Source organism: Carassius gibelio, chromosome B1, assembly GCF_023724105.1.
Source record: "Carassius gibelio isolate Cgi1373 ecotype wild population from Czech Republic chromosome B1, carGib1.2-hapl.c, whole genome shotgun sequence".
In the NCBI taxonomy this organism is placed as follows: domain Eukaryota; kingdom Metazoa; phylum Chordata; class Actinopteri; order Cypriniformes; family Cyprinidae; genus Carassius; species Carassius gibelio.
In genome coordinates, this window is record NC_068396.1 from 19,960,610 (window position 1) to 19,985,033 (window position 24,424).

At 35.1% G+C, this 24,424-nt stretch overlaps 1 protein-coding gene across 9 annotated transcripts in view; it reads right to left on the reverse strand.

The window, feature by feature from the left end:
- rims1b (regulating synaptic membrane exocytosis 1b) overlaps positions 1–24,424 on the reverse strand; it is a 67,982-nt gene that overhangs the window by 38,296 nt on the left and 5,262 nt on the right. For 5 of the 9 annotated variants that reach the window (XM_052545669.1, XM_052545672.1, XM_052545671.1 and 2 more), the window contains exons 2-4: positions 15,886–16,099; positions 11,989–12,009; positions 1,665–1,933 (exon numbers count right to left, since the gene is read on the reverse strand). In XM_052545669.1, coding sequence (XP_052401629.1) covers positions 1,665–1,933; positions 11,989–12,009; positions 15,886–16,099 — 504 coding nt within the window. The remainder of the gene's footprint in view (positions 1–1,664; positions 1,934–11,988; positions 12,010–15,885; positions 16,100–24,424) is intronic. The other 4 variants (XM_052545676.1, XM_052545666.1, XM_052545667.1 and 1 more) reach the window with 1 other exon arrangement.

The following is a 24,424-nucleotide window of genomic DNA, read 5'->3' on the forward strand; positions in this document are numbered from 1 at the left end:
TTGAAAACAGGTCAGGATAAACAGATTTTGTTGAAATGTCCAGCTTAAAATAGAACAAATTGTATGTTGACAACAGGGATATGTAACACCACATATTTTGAAAACTGATTACTAGCTGACTATTTGGCCTTAACAAACCCCTCTACAATTTGAACTGCTTCACATAATCCTGGAACAACTACGAATTTGACATGCCATCTTAAAACATGGCAGTAAGGTCCAATCAACTAACAGTAGTTATATTAGGTGACCTTAACTACTATGTACTTACATTTAAATTAATCATTTGATAGAATGCACTTATTTAGTACATACGTGTTGAACATATATTTTTTTTAAATGCATGCATGTGATTACATCTGTAATTAATTTCTGTAATTACATTCATAATTAAACTGCTGACCAAACTCTTACATCTTAATATGCCCTTAAACAAACCCATACCACCAAACCTAACCTAACCCTACCTGTATCGCACCTAAATAGCAGCAAAATTGATTTGCAATTCAATAGTTTTTATTTTTTATTTTTTTATTTTTGTAAATACTATACATAGTAGTTAAGGCCACCTTATATAAAGTGGGACCACATTAGTTAATGCATTTGTTATGAACTAACAACAAACCACAACAACTGACCATTTAACACATTTGAAGCCTTTATTATTCTGAGCTAATCTTAATAAATATACTATTGTCCATTGTAAATTCATGTTTGTCCATAATGCAATTTAATATAGATTAAGTTATTATTCGCTGTGTGAATTATGAATGAAGGTATTCTTGCTATTATCTTTTGAGTTCTAGGACTGACTCCTTTTTGGCGGGCGGGATTGCTCTAATGAAGATCATTTGCACCTGAGGCAAACTATTTAAGGAGCTCCTGAATTTTGACTAGTTCTCTCTCATTTGGGTTTTGTGATTTTTGTTTGAAGAGTGGGTTCTTGAATTTGCGTTCCCATATGATTTCCACAACTCTACCAACCTCACTTCCAACTGTTTATTGATTTGATTTTGTGTTGATATTTACTATAATTATCTTGTGTTCAAACCCTAGACATTATTTGTTTAATTTTAAATAAACTTACAATTTCTTTATTTGAAATCATCTTGTCAGTTGTCCTCTTTATGTTATGACTTTGAGCCGGGTCGTAACATAAATTGGGGGCTCGTCCGGGATCAAGCAACACCCAAAGATCAAGTTCCATGAAGATATTTTGTAAATTTCCTATCGTAAATTTATCAAAACTTGATTCATGATTAGTAATATGCATTGCTTAGAATTCATTTGGGCAACTTCAAAGGCGATTTTCTCAGTATTACGATTTTTTTCGATTGCACCCTAAGATTCCAGATCTTCAAATAGTTGTATGTCGGCCAAATATTGTCTGATCCTAATAAACCATACGTCAATGGAAAGCCTATTTATTAAACTTTCAAAAAAAGACAAAGACTGCTTTTGTGGTCCAGGGTCACATATAACCTAGTTGATCACACCCAAAAGACAACAAGAAAACCTTTATGACCCATTCTTAGTTGACACAAAATACAAAAGCTTATTTCAGTTGCCACGTAAATATGCACCCCTGCACTGCATACTTTGCAGGCTTTGAGAAATATAACTTAGGATTGTCGTGTATAAATTGTAATCGTTTTTTGGCCTACTTGTCTCGTGGTGGTTCACTGCGGGAGCGTGAAGTGGGCATCGTATCTGCTCCCTTGGTGGGGTCACTAGCACCAGTGCTGGGTGGCAGAGTGTTGTTAGCAACCGGAGCCTGTGATCTGGAGCGCAACTTCCTGTCCTTCTCCAACTCAGGGACACTGAGGGGAGCGCCAACACTAAGAGGTCTCCCCCCAGGCCCTGATGAAAACCATTCTCCTGATTTAGTTAGGATTTCTTGCTGTTTTCTGCACAGGTTACATACCCACATCACCTGCATAGACAAATACAAGTGTTTAAGGCCAGCAGAGATTGATGATCATTGTAAATTATCAAGATTACAGAATCGCTAATATATTGGCATTCAGAATACTTGAATTACATTGTTTTACAGTATTTAAAAAAATAGGTTTACATTTAAAATAAGACAGAGAGAAAGACAGACATATAAACATAAAATGCATACAATACAGTGCATCCACACACTATCAAATATTGTTAATTCGTTAACTATATCTAGCTAATGTAATTTTAATCTAGCAATTTCTCTGAGCAATAGGCAAGGAATATGAACTGACATTGTTGAGCAGGTATAAATATGAGCTGCAATATTACATAATCAAGTCAATCACTCTAAACCAAGTTACATAAGGTACAAACGAGGCTATTTTCAAGTCAGTCAATCAACTTCTTTACAGTTTCCTACACCTGCTGGATTGCACTAATTGCTGTTGGCAGCTATATTTTGAAAAGTCATTCTAAGGTTGTAGATCACGGTACAAGCCTTGAAAGCTGATGGTACCTAAAAACCACATAAATAGATTGAAAAGCACAGTTTTCAACTTAATTCTTATTGAATTAGGAAGTTTACTAACAAACATAATCTTAAAGCTAATAAGCTTGAAAGCTCAGATTTTATTGCATCTTTAATGACCTGAAAGATTGTGCAATTTAATAACTGGAGGTCTACTAAGAGCACAAATGAAGAGAATCAAGAAAAGAAAACTGTCATCATGTCATTTCAAGTCCATAACATAAGACTTGTGTTCATTTTTGGGACACAACTGAAAATATATTTTTAATATTCTCTCATTTTTTGTATCCACTGAAAGTACATGCTACCAAAACTTTTATACATTAAAAAGTATTGAGCAACGCACAAAGCTCTTTAATTATGGCAACCATATTTGCTTGACGTATAAGAACAAATCTAATTGGTTCTTGCAAAAAATTTTACATGCTTGCATGACACAAGAATATCACCTTACATTTACCATATTTGATTGCTCGATTTATGTGCATTGATTGATCAGTTATATCTGAATGAAGGCTTAAATGAAACATATTCATCATATAAATCAACTGTGAACTTACCACTTGATTTATAAGGATTACTCTTACAGTCTATTTATGAACTTAATTAAGTGTCAAAATGTTGGTTGTGTGGACTTTCAGAGAACAAACAGAAATCTGTCATGTTTCAATAAAAATATCTTAATTCATGTTTCGAAAATGAACAAAAGTTTGGTGAGAAAAGAACCTTTAAAAACTCTTAGAAAAGCTTACATTTGAACATTATAACAATATATCAGGGTTTGAATAATTTTAATTGCATGTGTGTATATTTGAATAGGAAGAAACAGAAACCAGAAACAATAAAATGAACGTTATTGTTAAATGTTCCAAAACTGCAATGCTCCGACAGTAGCACAAGGTGCTAAAATATGAAGCAAGGAGTGACACAACAGCCAAAAAGACACATATGGCTGTAGATGGTATCATTAGCATGGTTTTACTGTGCATCATATGCTAATTAAACACCACTTCTAGAATACCAATTCTAAACAAATATAAACAAGAAGAAATATAATTAAATCAAACGTATACTGTTACAATGGAGGTTAACTATCTTCTCAATAAGAAGTAACCGAAATCAGCCATCCCTTTTCATCTGGCTAGATTTTTGCATTGCAAATGCACAAGTTATTATATCATCAGCCTCATATTTGTCAGTCTGCTTCCTCCCATCTCTTTCATTTTCCCCAATGAAGCCCTATTATCGAGCCCTGTAATGGTTCATTCATGAGATGGATGGCTGAGGCTGCCTAAAATACATCCGCCGACACCATATTTCTTCACTTCCTCTACCCATATTTCTCTCACCCTCTCTCTTACACTCTCTCCTTCTCCCTCTCACTTTTTTTTTAGCTAGCCAGGCTTGATCTGACATGATTAGCGGGAATGCTAAATCAAATGAACAGCTCTTGCCTTGACAACAAGTTCACGGCTTTAAAAGCACAGAGGTCCAATCTATTGATCTAGAGTTAGGCTCTTAAAGCACCCTTAGAATGACAGTAAATCCACTCCTATTGTAATACACCGAGGCTGTCTTGGCGGCAGGAAATTTGGGTCAAGTAGGACCTTATTTTCTTTGACTGATCTCAGTGATTCTTCAAGAAAGCCAAAGGTCTGTGCGATACAGAACTGTGTAGATCACATGCACACCCTGCAACCGACACTGCATGTTTTATCGATCGGATGAATGGTGTGAGAACGGAAAAGCAGACATCCCCCGAAAAGCCTGTAACGTTAGTCATCTTTAGCACCTGATGATCAGTCGCAAATGGATTATTAAAGCGAGATCTTATATGACGCACAAAAGCATATATGATGCTAAAAAAGCCTCATAATTCTGCAATGTCACGACAGATGGTTGATACTTCATACAGGAGTCAAATGATTGACTTCTAATGGTGACAAACTAACTAATTCATGCTACTCACATGGTGGCGTCCTCCTAGATAATGGATCCCCTCTCACAGGGTCAACCTTCAACACCGTGAACATCCAGAATCATTTTTTTGAAGAAGCCAGTGCGAGATACCTTTCCGACAAAGGCATTGCATTTCGGTGTTGACCTGATCTTAAAGAGGAGAGAATCAGTTCTAGGACGGGATGGATATGAGGGAGAGTGAGAGAGAAGGGACGAGAGAGCATCATGGCCTGATTGGATCCAGTTGGCACAGCTCCAGCATAATCTGAGGTAAATCAGATGTGCAGTGGCCCACAGCTGTCAGCCAGCCAGAGAAACACTCTCGGGAAGGATTAGCAATCCCTGCTAATCCCACAGTGCTATTGCTAGCCCTTCCCATTATTCAGTCCAGTGACGAGACAATGCTGCCCACACTCTTCCCCTCAGAGCCACTGGGAGACTACAACTGCAACATTGATCTCGAAAAGATGGACCACAGACCTTCAGTCTGTCTCAGTGGAAAAATATGACATGTTTTTATTGATAATCAGAAAGTAATTCACACTTATAGGTGAAAACTTGTATTGCCGATCATGTTTAGATGGGTTTGAGTAGGAACTGAGAAAATCAACACCTAATAATTTTCAATATGCTTCCTAAAAGATGGATAGATGGCAAGATTGCTCATCACTAATTTTGTGCAGTCGAGGATGAGTAAAATAATCCAAGGCTTTAATCCTTGAATTAGATCAAATTCGAGCCGTATGCACAATGAAGGATTCACTTTCTCTCTGATTCACTTGTATTTATTTTTTTCTCCAAAAGCCAGTTCACAACAATATCCAGGGCAGCTAAAGCCATTAAAGCTTCTCATCTTGCAAAGGCTTGATTCTAGAGCTCCTCTCCCAACTAGAGAACTGAAGAGAAAAGGGGAAATAAAACATTTCAAAATGTAGGCCACTGAGACCTGGCCATTGTTACGAGACAGAGAGAGATTACATCTCTGAGAGGGCAGGAACAGTGGTTTCACTGTATTCCTGAATAGCATGAATAGGATTTTCTTGTGCAGGGAGATCACTAGTCACTAAGTATCAGAAGACCCCATAAAAATCAGACAGTAAACAAGTTTAATTTAATTTAACTGCAGACCTGAGGTCAGCACATATGGAATGAGAGAGACGGAAGAGGAAAGTTGTGTGTGTGTGTGTGTGTGTGTGTACATTTATATGGGTGTAAATCTCTACTGTTCTCTGAGCATAAGTGTGCCAGCCTCCCCCTGCTCTGGTGAATACTGTTCTCCATGGTAACCAAATCAGTGAAAGGAGAGAAGATGTACAGAGGACAGTGTGAGTCTCCAATACAGAGAGTCAGGAATATCACAATTATATGCCCTTTTTATTTCCTAATAACTAGTTAGAAACGAGGTACTTTTTATTTAAAAGTCAGTAAAATTATGTTACAGTTATCAGTTATCAGTTCAAACCGTTCATATCAGTGTGTGTAAATGTGGGATTTAAAAATATTTCAAAAATATGCTATAGTTAAGTTGGATTTATTTACGTGAATTAGTAATGCAGTGAATCAAGTTCTTTTGTGGGATTTTTCATTTATTAATAAGTAAAGAAACCTGTCTAATAAAACTTGCAATTATGAGCATTTTTAAGTGTACAAAAACTCAAATGAAAAAATGTAAAGGTTTTTTCATATATTAAACGCATTAGTAAAACTATATATAGGCAAATATGGCTCATAAAACGTGATTTGTTGTGAGTTGAGCATGTTAATCTTAATAGTGTGCCTTTTTTAAATATCAGTCAAACATTCTAGCTAAGAATAATGAATTATATTATCCATTAAAAATATTCAATGAAGTCGGTATGCTGCATTTTACATATCTTAAATAGTAAATAGACAAAAATGGCTAATAAAACTTGGAAGTATGAGCATGTTAAGATATTTTAACATTCTTTATTATGTAAACACTGTTAAGATTTATTTCTGTAAATCAGCTCAAACTGTTTGTGTCAGTTAATTAAAAACTTGATTAAATTCAATGTCTAATTTGCATTATAGTAAAAGTAAAAAAACATATATAGACAACTCTGGCTCATAAATTTGTGAGCATGTACAAACTGAGATATTTTAATAGCTTCTGTTATTTAAACTTTAAGTTTGAATTAATTTACGTAAATCAGTGTTTGTGACTTAAGTGAATTTAGTGATTTGTTTGCATCATTCAAAAATGTTCAAACTTATCCAATATAGATTTTTTGGTAACACTTTAGAATACTGTTTCTTACTTACTACATAACTAATAAGGAATTATTGAAGAACTAACAGGTGATTATTCATTAACACTTAACTCACTACTGTTAACTACTAAGGAAGATGTGTTAATTAACTACAAAGGAAGTGTGTTTTGTAAGAAATCAGCTTCCAATAGGAACCCTACCATGACCCCAGTACCTTTGCGATAACTTACCTTCGTTTTTATATTTTATATAAATTTTCATTAATTAAATTTATTTATGTAAGGCAAAGCCTGCGGAAAAGCTATAATACAGGTATCCAATTTGTAATTAATAAAGAATTATAAAATAATTCTGCAGGACTTATTTTGAACCTGAAACATTAGGCCTATTCTAAAGTGAAAATATTGGGAACCCATTAGTAATTAATAAAGAATTATCAGATAATTCCTGAAGAATTACTTAAAATTTTGAAACAGTATTCTAAAGTGAAAACATGGGCCACCCATTAGTAATTAATAATTAATGAACAAATAATTCTGCAGGATTTATTTTGAACCTGAAACATTAGGCCTATTCTAAAGTGAAAATGTTGGGTTACCATTAGTAATTAATAAAGAATTATCAGATAATTCCTGAAGAATTACTTAGAATCTGAAACCGTATTCTAAAGTGAAAACATAGGGAACCCATTAGAAATTAATAATTAATGAACAAATAATTCTGCAGGACTTATTTTGAACCTGAAACATTAGGCCTATTCTAAAGTGAAAATGTTGAGAACCCAGTAGTAATTAATAAAGAATTATTAGATAATTCTGCAGGAATTACTTAGAAACTGAAACAGTATTCTAAAGTGAAAACATAGGGAACCCATTAGTAATTAATAAAGAATTATCAGATAATTTTGCAGGACTTACTTAGAACCTGAAACAGAATTCTAAAGTGAACCTATTAGTAAATAATAATAAACTACATCATTTTGACTAAAATCTGATTATTTCAGATGAGAACATTTCTTAATACAGCATATTTTATTCCATTTTAACATGTATACTGCCCACATTTTAACTAATTTAACAAACATTTCATATTCAAAAGTTAAACATTTAGAAGCAAACAAAATCCATATTTCATTTCCATTATAAGCTAATAAGTGGGCTGTAACAAAGTTGCTACCGTAGTAGTTCTTTGTACTTGTCCTTTTACTCAAGTAATTTTGAAAATGAATAGGCCTACTTTTTATTTTTACTGGAGTAATATTTAATTGGGTTATCTGTACTTTTACTTCAGTACTTGATTTGTGGGCCACAGCCTGATTCTTATAGTGATTATTTGCGTAAAACTGTTCATTAGTAGTTACTTCATAGTTATTTTTCTTGAACCTTAACTAGTAGATAATTAATAGTAGTTCTTCAGGAGGTTTCACAGAATATATTAGTTACTGATTAGTTAACTGTTACTTAACACAATCATAAAATTATATTACATACTGATTAGTTAACACATCTTTCTTAGTAGTTAACAGTAGTGAGTTAAGTGTTAATGAATAATCACCTGTTAGTTCTTCAATAATTCCTTAATAGTTATGTATTAAGTAAGAAACAGTATTCTAAAGTGTTACCGATTTTTTGTTCTATTGCTCAGCCCTAAAATTTAACAAATAAAAACATGAATACGTAAATACATTGATATGACTAGCTGTAAAGAACAAAAGCAGTGACATGGGTTTGATACTAAAAAGAAGTGACGACAGGTGGGACAGAGAGGAATTAGGCAGTCGACTGCTTATGCAGAGGTCTGGGAAAAGGACTGGGGCTCAACTGTGCTACTTCAGAAGAAATGGGTTATGAAAAATAACTGCCTTCCTCTCAAAAAATGACAGATCTGCTGACACAGTCCCCAATGCACACCCCAAAGAGAAAACTTGCTCATACATCACACAAACACACACACGCACAGCTTGGATCCAATGAAGCACTCAAGGGAATTTTAATATTAAAGCATACAGACACCTGTGACAGGCTGCTTAGGCTCTCATATCACAAGAGACCAAATTGTTCCTTGATCTTTAGAAAAATATTGTAACACAATTCCCAATATTTACAATGCCCTATTCTGTTTCAGAAAATATACCATCCTTGCACTAGCTGCCGGCCTGCCACACATCAATCCACAGAACAGATTCCTAAAGGACTTTTACCTTTGCTTGGCTAGCTCTACTACTGGAGGACTGAAAGGAGGAATAGCATGTGCGTGCATCAGCATTTGTGCACGCCGTGTAAACAGAACAGTCCCTAGCCTGCTGCTGGTAAGAAAGGAGGCGTAGCACTGGTAAATAATGCTCATTCCTTTCCTTAACAACATGGCTAACAGCTAAGCTAAGCAGTTTTTTCGCTAAAAGGCTTTTAGGAAGAGATTGTTTCTTTATCTTGTTAGCGAGCCACAAGCATGTTTCTCGTGAATCATCTTTACATCAGCTTTCCAAAACATTTCCGCTAGCGAGTAATTTTAGCATATGCATGCAGTTCAGGTACAGGCTAAATGCTAAAGGGTTTAAGCCCACAGTATACTTTTACACATACTATGTATACAGTGTGCATGATAAAAATGTTTACTAAAATTAGTATGTTTTACAAGAAAATAAAATTTTTAGTCTGTCTACTTTCATATGTCATGTTTCTGTGTTAACTGAAGTTTCTTTGTACTTATCTATGATATTTACTAGAACTTTCTGAGTGAAAATTGTTTGGAAGTCAATCCTACACCTTTGTTCAGTGTTGTACGTACATATACTGATGTCTCATGGATTATTTTAAAGATCTCCTTGCTACGTTTCTGAGCCTTGATTTTGTAAGGATCCTATGGAGCGAATTATGTGCCATAATTAAACAAACAAATCCAGCATTTTGCAAACAAACTCGATCTGCTTTGATAAAACTTGTTCAATTCTATTATTGAAGGGCATCATCATTTTTTTTTCCCAAGACTAGATAAACCTTGTCCCACATGCTGGCCCTTACTATACCGGTAAGTAAACCAGCATCTAAGCTGCACTGTTCTACATGTCCGGATTTATAGTGGTTCTCTCGCTCAATCTATGGTTTTTCTATCGTCTAGGAAAAAGGACATAAGTTTGGAAATTGATACAGCCATAGCTAACGTTTAACGTTTTACGTTTTGTATTAAACATAATACAGTGAAAGATGATCTTTAAAGTTTATTTGGGGCACAATGATTAGGCATAATAATCTTAATCACAAAGAAAATAATATTAAGGTTTATATAAACTAACAAAATAATAAACAAATAAATAAAACACCAACAAAAGATAAAAAAATCTCAGATAGGCACGCATAAACAAAATTAGTTTCTAACATTTTTGGAAAAAACGAATGGGAAATATTTCTCATGAAAAAGTGGATAAGTGTTTATGCAGCGCAGATCATAATGAGTGAGCGTGTTTTTTAAATAAAGTTTAAAGGAAGCTTGATGATGACGTTGATCAGCGACCATGGTGTGCTGTAGTCCGTTTATAGCCTACCGTTAGAATTTTATATCTGACGGTTTTATTTAGGCTTCAAAATGTATAAATTTTGCATTAACTTGTAAAGATTATCTTGATAGACTTAATGTGTTAGGGTCATAACTCTTTGATGAACACAGATATTATTTTTTGCGATTTTCCAAAAGTCTATGGGGAAAATGCATAGGCTTTTCGATCGAGGGAACCCATGCGCTGCTAACTTCCGGGTTGTCCTACAAAGTGATGTCATAACTTGGACACTCTATGGAAATGGCAGATGAGGGACAAAAGTGACTAGCTAAATGAATCCCCTTGCTTAGCGCCATCTACTGTTTTGGAAGAGGAAGTTACTCAACTGCATTTGTGAGAAAATATGCCTGGAAACACATTTGTCAGAAAATCTTCCTGGACGGATTTGTGATAAAATCTGCCCAGACTTATTTGTCAGAAATCTTCCTTGACAGCGTTTGTGAGAAAATCTGCCTGGACACATTTTTCAGAAAATATTGCTGGACGCATTTCTGAGAAAACTGAGCCTAGAAATCTCATAAAAAGCCAACTGTCTCACAATCGTAATTGACAGGTATGCATTTGTATGCCCTAGATTTGGTATTTGTTCAAATGCGGCCCTCCAAACATCTTCATCCAGCCCGCGAGAAGAGTACGTGCAGATCGCATATATGTCTTGAATTGTGTTTGCACTAAGTTAGTTTGTCCACAAGGTGGCAACACTGGCCCGGGTCAGAAAAGGAAGAGACGCAGTGTTGCCAAGTCTGTGGTTTTCCGTGGAATTGGGCTACTTTAACACTGTTGCCGGAGGTCATTTTTCATATTATCTCGGATTGAATAACTATACCTTTAATTATATCAAAGGTTTGTAATTTGATTATCACATTACGCCAGATTTTGGTTTTATTCCTATTACCTAAACTTTTAAGTGCCCATGTGTCGATCACCCGTGTTAGTGTGCACTATCAAATAAAGAATACGCATTTGGTTTTTCACATATGATAAACGTACAAGTACAAAACCATACTTTGGGCTTACTGTTGAAAAGAATCTGCCCATATGAAAGCTAAGCTTTTTACCAAATTGATTAATTACAACCACACAGCACATTCAGAGATATATATTCTAGAAAGGCAAGTAAGGAAGTATATTTGCATTTTAGCAGTATAAACTCAACTCCGTTACCAGTCATTCAGAAAGAGACAACAAGCACAAAACACAGCAGTAAAACACAGACACCTGACAGGAAACACATCACACACATAAAACGCACAAGTCGCAAGTGCCCACTGGAGTGCAGGGTGAGTGCTTCATCAATACTAAAAAAGTGAATTGCGACTATAACATTATGTGCTAGAACCTTGAATTTTAACCTTGAACTTACACCCCATGGCATGCCTATTGCAGTCCCAGGGCACAAGCAGGTGCAGTGAACATGCACGGATAAGCATTCTCTCATCACTGGTAGCACTTTAAGTGAAAGGGAATCCATTCCATGTTTAGAACATCACTGCTAAAAATTATATAAGTGCAGCTTACATAATGATTAAGTTAAACCCATTTGACTAAAGAGCAACCAGTTGTGAGACATCAATATTCCAACAAATCCAAATACCCTATTCCCCTAACCCCCTTGCTGTGGCAACGACTTCGGTATCCCTGGCGGTAGCAACAAGGAAGGGAGGGGGATGGGGTTCAGCCAACGCATGCTCGATTCCTATTAGCTGGCTTTCATGAGGAAAGAATTGGTGTTGCCCATGCAGAATCTACGTACAATACTCAGAATGTCTTACCCTGTCTTTCCCTATGAGACACTTTGCATGAACAGAAGACAAATAGTTGGCGCAATATTAGTCAAATTTAGTTTGTGCTCAATATAGCAGAAAAAAAATCAACTGAATTTTACAACACAATGCCATGACAGTGCCAGTACACTGTAAATAAATTTTGAAACAGCTGTAAAAATGTTACAATAAAAACCTTTTAAGCTCAACTTTACATTACCCTACCTTACTGCAAAATATTATCAAATTTAATTTCTTCTTACTTCTAAATAAGAAGTATGAATTACTGAAAAGGACCTCCCAGATATCAATGCATGACACATCACACATGGTAATATTTTATTTAACCCTCATGTTGTGTTTTGGTCATTTTTACCTAAGGAGGGATTTTGACCCATTTGAGCATTTTCTTTTTATATGAAAACACTAATGTTATCTCATTGGACTACAAATTACTTACTTTGCTCCCACAGGATATGACTTCCAAAAAAAAAAAAAAAAAAAAAAAAAATATATATATATATATATATATATATATATATATATATATATATATATATATATATATATATATATAGTTAGTATAGCTTGTTATACTTGTGGTGTTCCTAGTCAAAAAAGACCAACCTACAAAAAATTGCTTATACTCTCTTGCTACAGTATATTATACTACATTATTAAATGGATAGTTCTGGTCCTTGATTCTGATTGGTTGAGACACATTCGAAGCTGTTGTAAATTACACTACAAACATATTCCTTTGTTTACTTCAGTTTATTGCTCGGCAACCGCTTTGTTGGAAACACAACTGTTTCAGAGGAACTACATTTTTTGGTGAAAGAATTCTGTTTTTATTTACATCATTACACTTTATTTGCTCTGCCCATTGCCCAACAACGCCCCTTAGCTGTTATAAATTCACTGTAAACTACGGCTTCTTTTGGCTTATAGCTTTATTTATCACCAAATCTTGGATTAAATATTTTCATCAACTTGTTTTCTTTCATTTAGTACAGGTTTTGTATATCTCTTTTTAACTGCTTGATCATTAGCTTCAATAATCTGAGTTTATGTAACTTTGAGTGAAAACTTTCATTTTTTGAGTGGAAAAAAGTATTATTTTACAATGCTCACACAAAAACTGAGGCGCATAAGAGGGGCCAAGATTTGGTAATAACAATATACCGTAGCATGATGAGAAATTTACAAGCAATTTTTCTGTAGACCAGTCAAAAAAAAAAAAAAAAAAAAAAACAGTGCAGCACAAAAGTTATCAAAAATTTGTTATCAGTTTTGTACATCATGGTATTTTTTGTTGTTGCATATTCTGTCATTAGGTTACATTTTTTTTCATTGTTAGTGTTATGTGTATTATCCTGCTTGTGTTTTGTTTTTGTGCTTAACCCTGTGCACTGTCTATAGTCCACTTACGACAAACTCTGAGTCATGATGATTAACCAGGCTTTCTATTGTAACACCTACATTATTCATTTGGTGGATTTCAGTACATTTTAAGATATAGATCAAGTAGCTATATTAATATTATATCACTGTTATAAGTTGTAAGACTTACAGTCATCAACTGTAGGCTTTGCAATAGATTCAAATCACTCTTTCGCACACATGTACATACACAACTTCTTATATTAGCAACAGAAATGGAATTAGTCCATTTAATCCCGTGACTGTGCATATTCAGATGTAACACAGTTTCCTCAGATCACATTAGCAGAGCACACAGCAAAAAGAAAAGAAAAACTCTAACCACTTTATCCTCCTTCATGTCATGCAGTCCAGGAAGCAGAGAGTGAAAGACAAGCAAACAGGGGTAGTGGGGGAAAGGAGGAGGGTTGGAGGTGGAAGAGAAGAAGTGTGAAATTAAAATTGAAAATAAATGGTGAGAAATGGAAAGAAAGAGTGTGTGAAAAAGAGATGGGGAGAGGGAAGAGTGGGAGGGAAAAGTGTTAGTGAAGCAACCGAGTTTTCTCTTGTGCGTCAAAACAGACATATGCATAGAGTGTGACAAGGGCAATCAAAGATGCTTTAATAATTGTAATTTGAATACATGTTTAATTCACGCAATGCTGAAAGCGTTCTTCAAAAGTTTGTTCTCCATACATAACGGCAGACATGTCCAACAATGGTCATGTATGGCTCTCTGGTAGAGATGAAATGTAAGAACAGAACTGACACCTCTAGACATGTTCTCCACTCATACCCAAATGAGAGCATCGCAAAACACAGATGAGGGGGTTCAAGCAGCCTCACAGGATGCTTGTTCAACACTGTGAAGCCTCGCTGAATCTGTGCCTGTGCATCATATTTCTTAGACAAATTGTGTTTGATTTAGGAGGGTTGTACATGACTTTGTGTCTGTAATGCCCCCGACAGGGAAACACAAGAACTACAACTATGCTCTGTTGCAGCCTTGGCCTTACAAAGTATTGACTGATCCTGGGTGCTGGCTTGGGGGATTTGACACATTGCACATTTTTGATTTGCGTAAAAGTGAGTCTTTAGTGATAAAGGCTGGGGCAGAAACCCTTGACAGGATGGTAAACACATAAAAACACTTACAAATATTCTGCCTCTGTGTATAATACACAAATATACATTAAAATACAGTCAAATGTAATTTAATAATTAATTTTTAAGTGGAAAAAGTTCTTTAGATTATTAAAATGTTCTTCACACTAAGAAAAATTGTAAAGTTTGGCATTTTTTTGGATAGTTCAACTAAAAATTTTTAATTCTGTCATCAGTCACTCAACCTCGTGTTGTTCCAAACTTATAAGAGTGTTTCTCATTATACAATGATAAATAAAACAAAATATATTTTACTATAAACTATTTTATTAAATCAGAGATTTCTGTCCCTCTATTGCAAGTCAGTTCCAAAATGTTCACATGTTGAGTTTTCACATATTGTCAACAGTATGAGAACTGGAAGCACGGGAATCTCTAAAAATACTTTCCATAAGTACTTTTCACTTGGGTTTTGAAAATCTAATGGATTTGGAACTACATGAGGGTAAGCAATTAATGACAGAATTCTCATTTTCGGGTGAACTAACCTTATAAAAATTAGCGCTAGATGATGATCTAAATCTTAAAATAGGCAGATACAACTAAGCATCCGACATCATCTTAAAATCAACAATACAGTCCAGTTATTAATATATACCAATATATTGTGCATCCCTAAAGTAAACACCATCATAGGGTTGAGCTGACAAAATAATATGCTTTATGTCATATTAACAGTAAATACAGAAAACTGATTTTTAGAGCCCCACTGTTACTATTCCTTATTGAAAACTTTGAAATTGACTAGATGTGACAGTAGGGGACCTCACCCAGCTGGGCAGGACGGAACTGAGGCAGATTGTTCCTCAGCATGCCCAGTGAGATGAGTCCATTCTCAGGTAATACACACTAGAGGAGGGGGGGGGGGGGGGGGCGTCTTTAGGGACAGCACGCAAGGATGAGATCCTAAAATAGACCATCGCAGGTTGTACTGCTTGAAACGGTCCCACACATAACCCTACTGTTTCTTAGCAAAGTCAATGAAGATTTCACTCCAAGAAGAGTCTTTATAAAGCTCAGAGGAGCTGTGGGTGGTTTGGATTCGCAGTCCAAATCTGTAGAGTTGTGCAGATAGGAGAAACTGAGATTAGCTGTGCAGATTCTGGATGTAGACTGTAATCGCTCTGAATTGTAAGGTTTATACAGATTCAGCAAATTCCCCATCAGGGAATCAACCAAACAACCCATATGTAGTTACAAACAGAAAGGAACACTCAAGCAAGCATAATAAAACAAATGAAATTTTAAAATGAAATGGAGCTGACAACATGGATGGTGAGTGGAATAAAAAGCAATGAGAGCCTCTCAGCGGGTTCTTACGTTATTTGAGCGCAGCGACACTCTTCCCCCACAGCGGGCGCAGAACTTGGTCCGGCAGTAGGAACACAGATGCCCACAGCCATCTGCAAACTTGGTCTTACGGCAGATGCCACAGGTAGGTGCATCATCTTTATGGACAGCCTGCTGCCGTTTGGTTTCTGCCCCAATCTTCCTCACCTGCTCCTTATAACTCTCAAACTGCTGGTGCAGTGTCCTGACAGAAAATGAAAGAGGGAGAAAGAAAGAAGCATTTGTTAGTGTGTTTGTACTGTTAGAAAAACTGTTTCCGACAACTAAAACTATTAACATTGTTATGAAGTATTGCAGACGATCAACTAAAAATGTTATTTTCCAGATACATGAATGTATCCTGACAATGTGTATGAACTGTAGGGGTGATGGACAGCATTTAGCACATGCACAACATCATATTATATCTGAAATGTCTATTACAGTTAGGCATCTTTTCAAAGTTCAATCTGAATTGAAACCAACTCCACTTTATTTGTCTTCTCCCTTCACTGGAATAAAAATAAACTGTTGATGAATTGCCAATGAGGCGCTGCTGTCGGCTTTAAAAAGATGGGGCTTCGTTCCAGAAACATTTCTCAAAGGAACACCACATTAGCATAACAGTTCTCTTATAGCAAGTGGTTAGCAGCTCTAATGACCATGGTAAAGACATAAAGCCATTTAAAATAGATTCCCCTGAAGAAAAAAAAGACACAGCTCACTGTAAATTGTGAATTCATTGCACGCATTTCTTTGTAAAAGTTTCCTCCAACAATATAGGCTGACAGGTAACGTTCATCCTCACCTTCTGCCCAATATCCCCCAGTTTTGTTCAACCCCATTAAATGTACTTCCGTTACACTGCAGTAAAAAGCATTCTTCAAGAAAACAAAACTGCAAAGACAAGTACAAACCTCCGTTTGTGGCGAACAGCCATGATCTGCAGTTTTCTTTCAAAATCCCAAACCTGCATAAAACAGTGACTCCAGAATCCACTGGAACTCTCTAATGAAAGCACACTTCCCACGACTTCTGGTCTCCATGACTGCAAATGCTAGCATTTTCTCTTGCTTGACCACATTTGTAGTTTCCCTTCTGGAGTCAAACAGCAGACTGCAGTCGCAGGTATCTGGATGGAGGTGGTGACTTTGGGGAGTCTTGGCCAGTGATGCTATATTACGCAGTCAGGATGAAGCGTTACGTGGGAAGTCGAAGGCGTGGCGACAAGGATGAATCATTGGCAGAGGAATCAAAGAAAAGAAAAGTGACCTCGTGAAGATTATTGATGTGCTTAAGAAGATTTATGGACATTTTATGTGCATTTATACACACATATTGAATCAGGTTTGGCAAACAGTTCTTCCAAAGGAGACAAAAATGTGTATGGATTTCCAGAAGAATGAAGATGAAACATGAAGTCACTAGTTACATTTGAAGATGCTGACCTCTGAGAATGGTGTTGAGGTGGAGAGAGTTGAGTCTTTTGGGTCAGTGCTCTCAGCTGGGAACAGCTGTCATGGTAGCAAGGGAGCAGGTCTCCAGCCATCATGGAAATACACGTAAGCCAGCTCTACTCCTCTTAAAGAAACAGTTCACCGAATAATGGAAATTCAGTTATTGTTTACTCACCTGTCTGTCACTGTCATTTTGAACCCTTATAACCTTCTTCTGTAAAATATACAGCATGTACTGTATATGCCCCCTTCCTTTTTTTAATTATTTTTATTTAAAGATTTAGATCAAACTAATTTTAATGTTACACAAAGATAACCAGATTAAATACAAAATGTAGTTTATATAACTGGTTGTACCATTTTGCAGCAACAACAAAAATCAAGAATTTGTGATAATTGGCAATGAGTTTTTCACATCGCTGTGGAGGGATTTTGGCCCATTCTTCTTTGCAGAATTGTTTTATTTCAGCCACATTGGAGGGTTTTCAAGCATTAATGGACTGTTTTAGGTCATGACACAGCATCTCAATCAGATTTAAGTTCAGACTTTGACTTGGCCACTCCAAACCTAATTTTTTTTTTTTTTTTGCTTGAAGATCATTGTCCTGCTGCATATCCCAAATGTGCTTGAGGGCCGGACATTCTCCTTTGGGATATTCTGATAAAGTGGGGAATTCATGGTTCCATCAATTATGGCAAGTCGTCCAGGTTCTGAAGCCCCAGACCATCATGCTACCACCACCATCTTTGGCTGTTGGTATGATGTTCTTTTTTATGAAATGCTATTTGGTTTTATGCCAGATGTAATGGGACACACACCTTCCAAAAAGTACATTTTTTTTCTCATCAGTCCATTATATATTTTCCCAAAAGTCTTGGAGATAATTAAGATATTTTTTGGCAAATGTTAGATGAGCCTTTGTGTTCTCTTTGGTCAGCAGTGGCTTTTGCCTTGGAACTCTCCCATGGATGCTGTTTTTGCCCAGTCTCTTTCTTATGGTTGAATCATGAACACTGACCTTAACTGAGGCAAGTGAGGCCTGCAGTTCTTTAGATGTTGTTGTGGGTTCTTTAATGTCCTCCCGGATTAGCCGTCATTGTGCTCTTGGAGTAATTTTGGTAGGCCGGCCACTCCTGGGAAGCTTCACCACTGTTCTAAGTTTTCTCCATATTTGGATATTGGCTCTGACCATGGTTCACTGGAGACCCAAAGCCTTAGAAATTGCTTTATAACCCTTTCCAGACTGATACATGTCCGCTATTTTGTTTCTCATCTGTTCTTGAATTTCTTTAGAGCGCAGCATCATGTGTTGCTCTTTAAGCATGCTTCATGTTGTCAGACAGGTTCTTGTTAAGAGATTTCTTGATTCAACAGGAAGATCAATAGATGATTGACACAAGGGTAAACAATGACAGAATTTCCATTAGTCGGTGAACTGTTTCTTTAAGAGGTGTAGAGCTGGCTTACGTGTATTTCCATGATGGCTGGAGACCTGGTCCCTTGCTAACATGACAGCTGTTCCCAGCTGAGAGCACTGACCCAAAAGACTCAACTCTCTCCACCTCAACACCATTCTCAGAGGTCAGCATCTTCAAATGTAACTAGTAAACTTAACGAAGTTTACCCATACGTGGTTATATTACTATCCTGAAAAATGACTTGTATATAACTGCATAACTAAAACTACATCTCATAGCCAACCTTTGTGTTACAGGAAAGAAAGAAAGTCACAAGTTTTAAATAACATGAGAGTGAGTAACTAATTAAGATGCTCAAGTGTAAACATTAAAGACTGGAACTAAGAGCCATGAATCCTAATATAAATGTACAAACTAATTTCGCAGGATTAAATTAGATTCTGAATTGTTCTGTGTTTCAAAGTTTAAAGTTCAAAAGGTTGCTGATATATCTAAATCTAGATCCAGTGATTCACCAGTATAGAGTACATGGCTGGATATTGGACCAAAATAGAAACACCAATACAAGTAGACACTTATAGATTTCTCTTAGAAAAGACTGAAGTTAGCTCTGAGCCTTGAACTGTGGTCTTTCTACATCTTCGCAAAAGGCTAAACAAGTACTAAAATAGCTGCTTAAGGCAGAGTTCATCCAAAAATGAAAACTCTGTCATTTACTCACCCTCAAGTTGTCCCAAACTTGTATGAGTTTTTTTCTTCTGCTGAAAAAAAAATAAAATAAAAAAAAATAAAATAAAATAGGCAAGATATTCGTAATAATGTGGTTAACCAAACAAATGCTGGTCCATTTTCCATACTCTGGAAAAAATGCTATAGAATTTAATGGGTGAAATATATAAGTGGTGACAGAATTTTCATTTTTGGGTGAACTATCCCTTTAACTCTAAGACAGCCTCTGATGATATAACTGTGATGTACAAATATAGTTTTGTAACTTGTAACTTAACTGTGCAAAATCCTAGGAGCAGACCAAAAAAGATGACAAATTTGACACTCCAAAAGACAAGAACACTCTTTTAAGACATCAGGAAACCTTTGAGAACTTTGAGATTTCCTTCAACTTTGTTGGGTGACTGAAAATTCCAGAGAACACAAGGATGACCTCATTCTGCCAAGAAAGTAAGACGCAACATAGGGACACCCAAAATCTTGACTGAAATATAGTAAACTTTTTTTGTGTGTGTGTGTGTATGATGAAATCAGATGTAGAAAATGAATGTTTTCAATAATTAGCTAATTAATGTGTTAATAATGATAAAACGTTTAGTTCCAGTGCTCAAATTTGATTCGCCAAGAGTGCTAGGACTTTTCATTGTTTGTATTAATCTACTTCTGTTTTACATGTTCCAAATATGCACTAGTGGGGATTTTACACTGAACATTATTGCAGGTTATATTGCTATGACAGTAAGTTGTAACAAACTGAAAGTCTTTATGACTTCAAACACACTCATATATTCAGGAACAAAACAAATTACCATCTTTTCAACTAATCAAAAATCCTTACTACTAGGGCTGCACAAATAATAAAAATAAAGCTTATAAAGATACAGTATAGTGTGATTTTCAAATTGCAAAGGCAGTGATTTGATTAAATAAATGCTTATATAATAAATAAACCTACATAAAATAACCCTAAACTTACATTTTTGTAAAAAAAAAAAAAAGCAAAAGAGTATTATTCTCATCTGAATTTGTCCACAGATTCATTAAGAAACAAATGAATCATTCAGTCAACTCTCTGCATGTATGTACTGTACATGTGGAAGAATTGACAATAAAGCAGACTTGACTTGACTTGAAACGCTGATTCATTCAGGAATCTTACTACACTCTTAAAAACTAGAGGCTCCAAAAGGGTGTTCTTGCAATGATGCCATAGATGAACCATTTTTGGATCCACAAAGAAACTTTCGGTGAACAGTTCTTAAACAAACCACTTTGAAGAACATTTTAATCATCTAAAGAACCTTTTCCCACCATAAAGAACCTTTTGTGAATTTGAAAGGTTCCATGGATGTTCGAGAATCTTCATGGAACCATCAATTCCGATAAAGAAATATTATTTTTAAGAGTGTACTGTATGAACTGTGTGGATTGATGAACTTAAAATAGACACGCTACAGTAACTGGAATTTTGTATCTTTATAACTAACACAATATTAACTTCTTCTTGAACTGTTGTATTTAAGCTATATCACACTCAACATAGTGTAAAGATATCCCTTGTAAAATTATTTAATTAAAAGGAAAAAGGCTAAGAGTAATACGTATAACTGTGAAATGGAAAATCCCCTCTAATTTTTGTGTATTCTCTGTACAGCTCCTCATTGCTCTAGTTTTTATGATCCATGCATGGCCTTAAAATGTCCCACAGACACAAGATTTCTCTCTGTCGCTCTCTCCTTTTCCTCAGACATGGCCTGAGACTAGTAATTATCACCCGTTGATTACATCAGAAGAGTAGGTGTGAGCAAGACAGCAAGGATGGACGGACAGATGGAAGAATAAATGGGGAGAGGAAGAGAGACAAGAAGGGCAACACAGAAAAGGGTGGAGAACAGAAAAAAAGGGACTATTTCCATCTCACTTGCTGATTCCCGGCTGCCGCCTTGACTGTGTGTTTCTCTTTCTTTCTTTAATTTTTCACGAATTAATTGAAAGCGTCTAGTTGAATCAGCACTCAGGAAACACCAGAAAAATAACCACACAAACACGGCTCAACCCTCATACAGAGGACATTTCGACTTCCAGTGAATTTATAAATGACTATCAGTTTATAGGGTGATCACTATAGTTACAAAAAATAAAAAAACGAATTAAAAAATACAATCTTAAACTATAAATATCGTAAGATTCATTATAATGGATTATGAGTGAAGTTCATTCATAAAAGTAAAATCTATATCTTCACCCACCATTGCATCTATTTGAAACTAGATACAGGGCAGCGGAAAGAAAGAGAAGTATCGATCACTGAATCAGCTCATAGGTTAAAATCTATTCTTATCCTTCATAGCGGAGGCAGAAGAGAGAAAGCAAAGTAGAAACAGTGATAATAACGGGAGAGGCTGAAGTCACTGGTCAGTGGTTACAATTTTAATTAAATACAAATGTATGGAAATGGCTCAAGTGAAATTTGAATAGCTCATGAGAAAAATAAAGTAACTGATATTTTATTTATATGTGAGAGCAATCGATTAAAAAATAAATAATCACCTAACATTACATTTTTTACATTTACTGTTAGTTTGCAATAATTTCACATTCAATCATCAAATTAATGTACAAACAACATAAAGACAGTATATTTTAAATATTTATCTTATGGCATCTTTTTTTATAACTCAAGGTGAGTATTACTGATGACCAATACTACTGATGTCTCCAGGAAATATTTTTCGTAATATTTAACCATTGTCTAGCCATTCGACATTACATTATAACTGAGAGCTATCAATTTTAACATTTGAATTTTAAATGAACTCCTTCACATAAATAAACAATCTTCACATAAACACCTTATAATAAATCTCATCGTGCCCTACAGCAAGTTGGAAATATACAGAAATTGAATACATTGAATTATCAAACGCTAGGAAATTCTAAATTAAATAAAGATGAATGCTTAAAGCTATAAAAACATTGATTTCTTCTTTTTCTTTCGTTCTTTGGTTAACAGACATCACAGCAGCTTAGTTGTTTCTTTCTCACAACTCAGTACATTTTCGGACTTACTTCAGGTCTTAAAGTTAGATGTGCATGCAAAGACGTTCTGCAATTCTTGTCAAGAAAAAGAAGAGATAGAAGCAGCAGTTGGGAGAAACCCTTGTTTGTCCTGAGACCCTGAACCCTTTCCAATAATGAATGATTCATTTGAGATCCATCTTTTCACACGGTGGACTCACAAAAGCTGCAAAATTGCATTATTTCTCAGAAGGCAACACAATTCATTTAGAGTCAGCAGTTTTAATCTTGTTCGGGGCACTAAACAAAGTCAACATTATAAATAAATTTAGGAACACAAATGTATACAAAGCCTTTAAGTCACATTTAGAACCATATCTAGACATCAGAAAATCACTGGGAGTTTTTTTTTTTTGACTTGGGCCTGCATGCAACCACTCAGAACACCCTTAAATCTTCACTTCAATGTACTAAAAACAACTGAGAATACTGAAAGAAATGCCCTAGAAATTTTTGCAAATGCAGACAGCTCACGTTTGGTCAGTTGGGTCTGCCAGATTGAAAGGGAACACTCAGAAACCTGATCACAAAGAAAGCCCTGTGATGGGGGTCCACTGATTTTTTTTAGAGACAATAATATAATAGTGAATAACCACTTTTAAAACCCTAGAAAAACCCGTAGCAATGAACAAATGCAATAACCTTTTGCGGAGGCTATTCTCTTTAGAAAATGTGTTGCTAAATAGGAAAATCCTTTAACTACCTCTGAAGCTGTCTAAATTGACAGTAACCCATATGATAAAAATCCACTGTATTCATTGATGTCTCATGTTATTAATAATTATGCCTACGATGTATGATTCCTTTAGGAAAGGCATGAAATTATCATACGTAATTAAAATCACAACAGACATACTACATGTAGCGGGAATAAAAATGCCCAGCATCTTCTACTTTGCTGTTCTTTGTTGATAGTGAAGCTGTTACTGTAGGGAAGTTGTATGTATTTATAGACTAAGTGCCTTTAGTGCTTTTTGTAATGGACCCTATGCCTACTCTCTTGTTCTCTCTCACTAACTCTCCTTTCATTTTTTCGATATTCACTAACAAAGACTTCCGGTTTACTTTTAAGATTTTCTATTTTTTCAAACAAGTTATTAGAAAACTATTCAAATAGTGTATATAGTTATTTAAAAAACTATTTAAATAGTATGTGTACTGTCCAATAGTCTTAGGCTACTAGTATTTTCACCAACAATAAATGGTTTTAAGTGAGTTATATTTTTTATCTGTAAATATTTTTACACACAGTAGCAAGGTGCTCTTATAGCATATACATATATATATATATATATATATATATATATATATATATATATATATATATATATAATATATATATATATATATATATATACATATATATATATATATATATACATATATATATATATATATATACATATATATATATATATATATATATATATATATATATATATATATATATATATATATATATATATATATATATATATATATATATATATATATATATATATTTGTGTGTGTGTGACCCATAAGTATGCCAATATATGCATTGCATTCAATGATGCATTAATGTGATACCATGACGGATTCGATTGCACTGCAAAACATTATTTTCTTACTTAGATTTCTTGTCTTGTTTTCAGCCAATATATATATATATATATATATAATCAATTTTCTAGACCCCATTGGCAGATTATTTGGCTTGTTCTAATCAAAAACTCACAATTATTCTACTTCTCTAGAAAATCCTTTTTGATTTAACAATTTGTAGATATTTTGGCTGGAAACAAGACAAAAAATCTAAGAAAAGCATTTTTTTTTTTGCATTGTGGTCGACACTGCACTGGTAAACT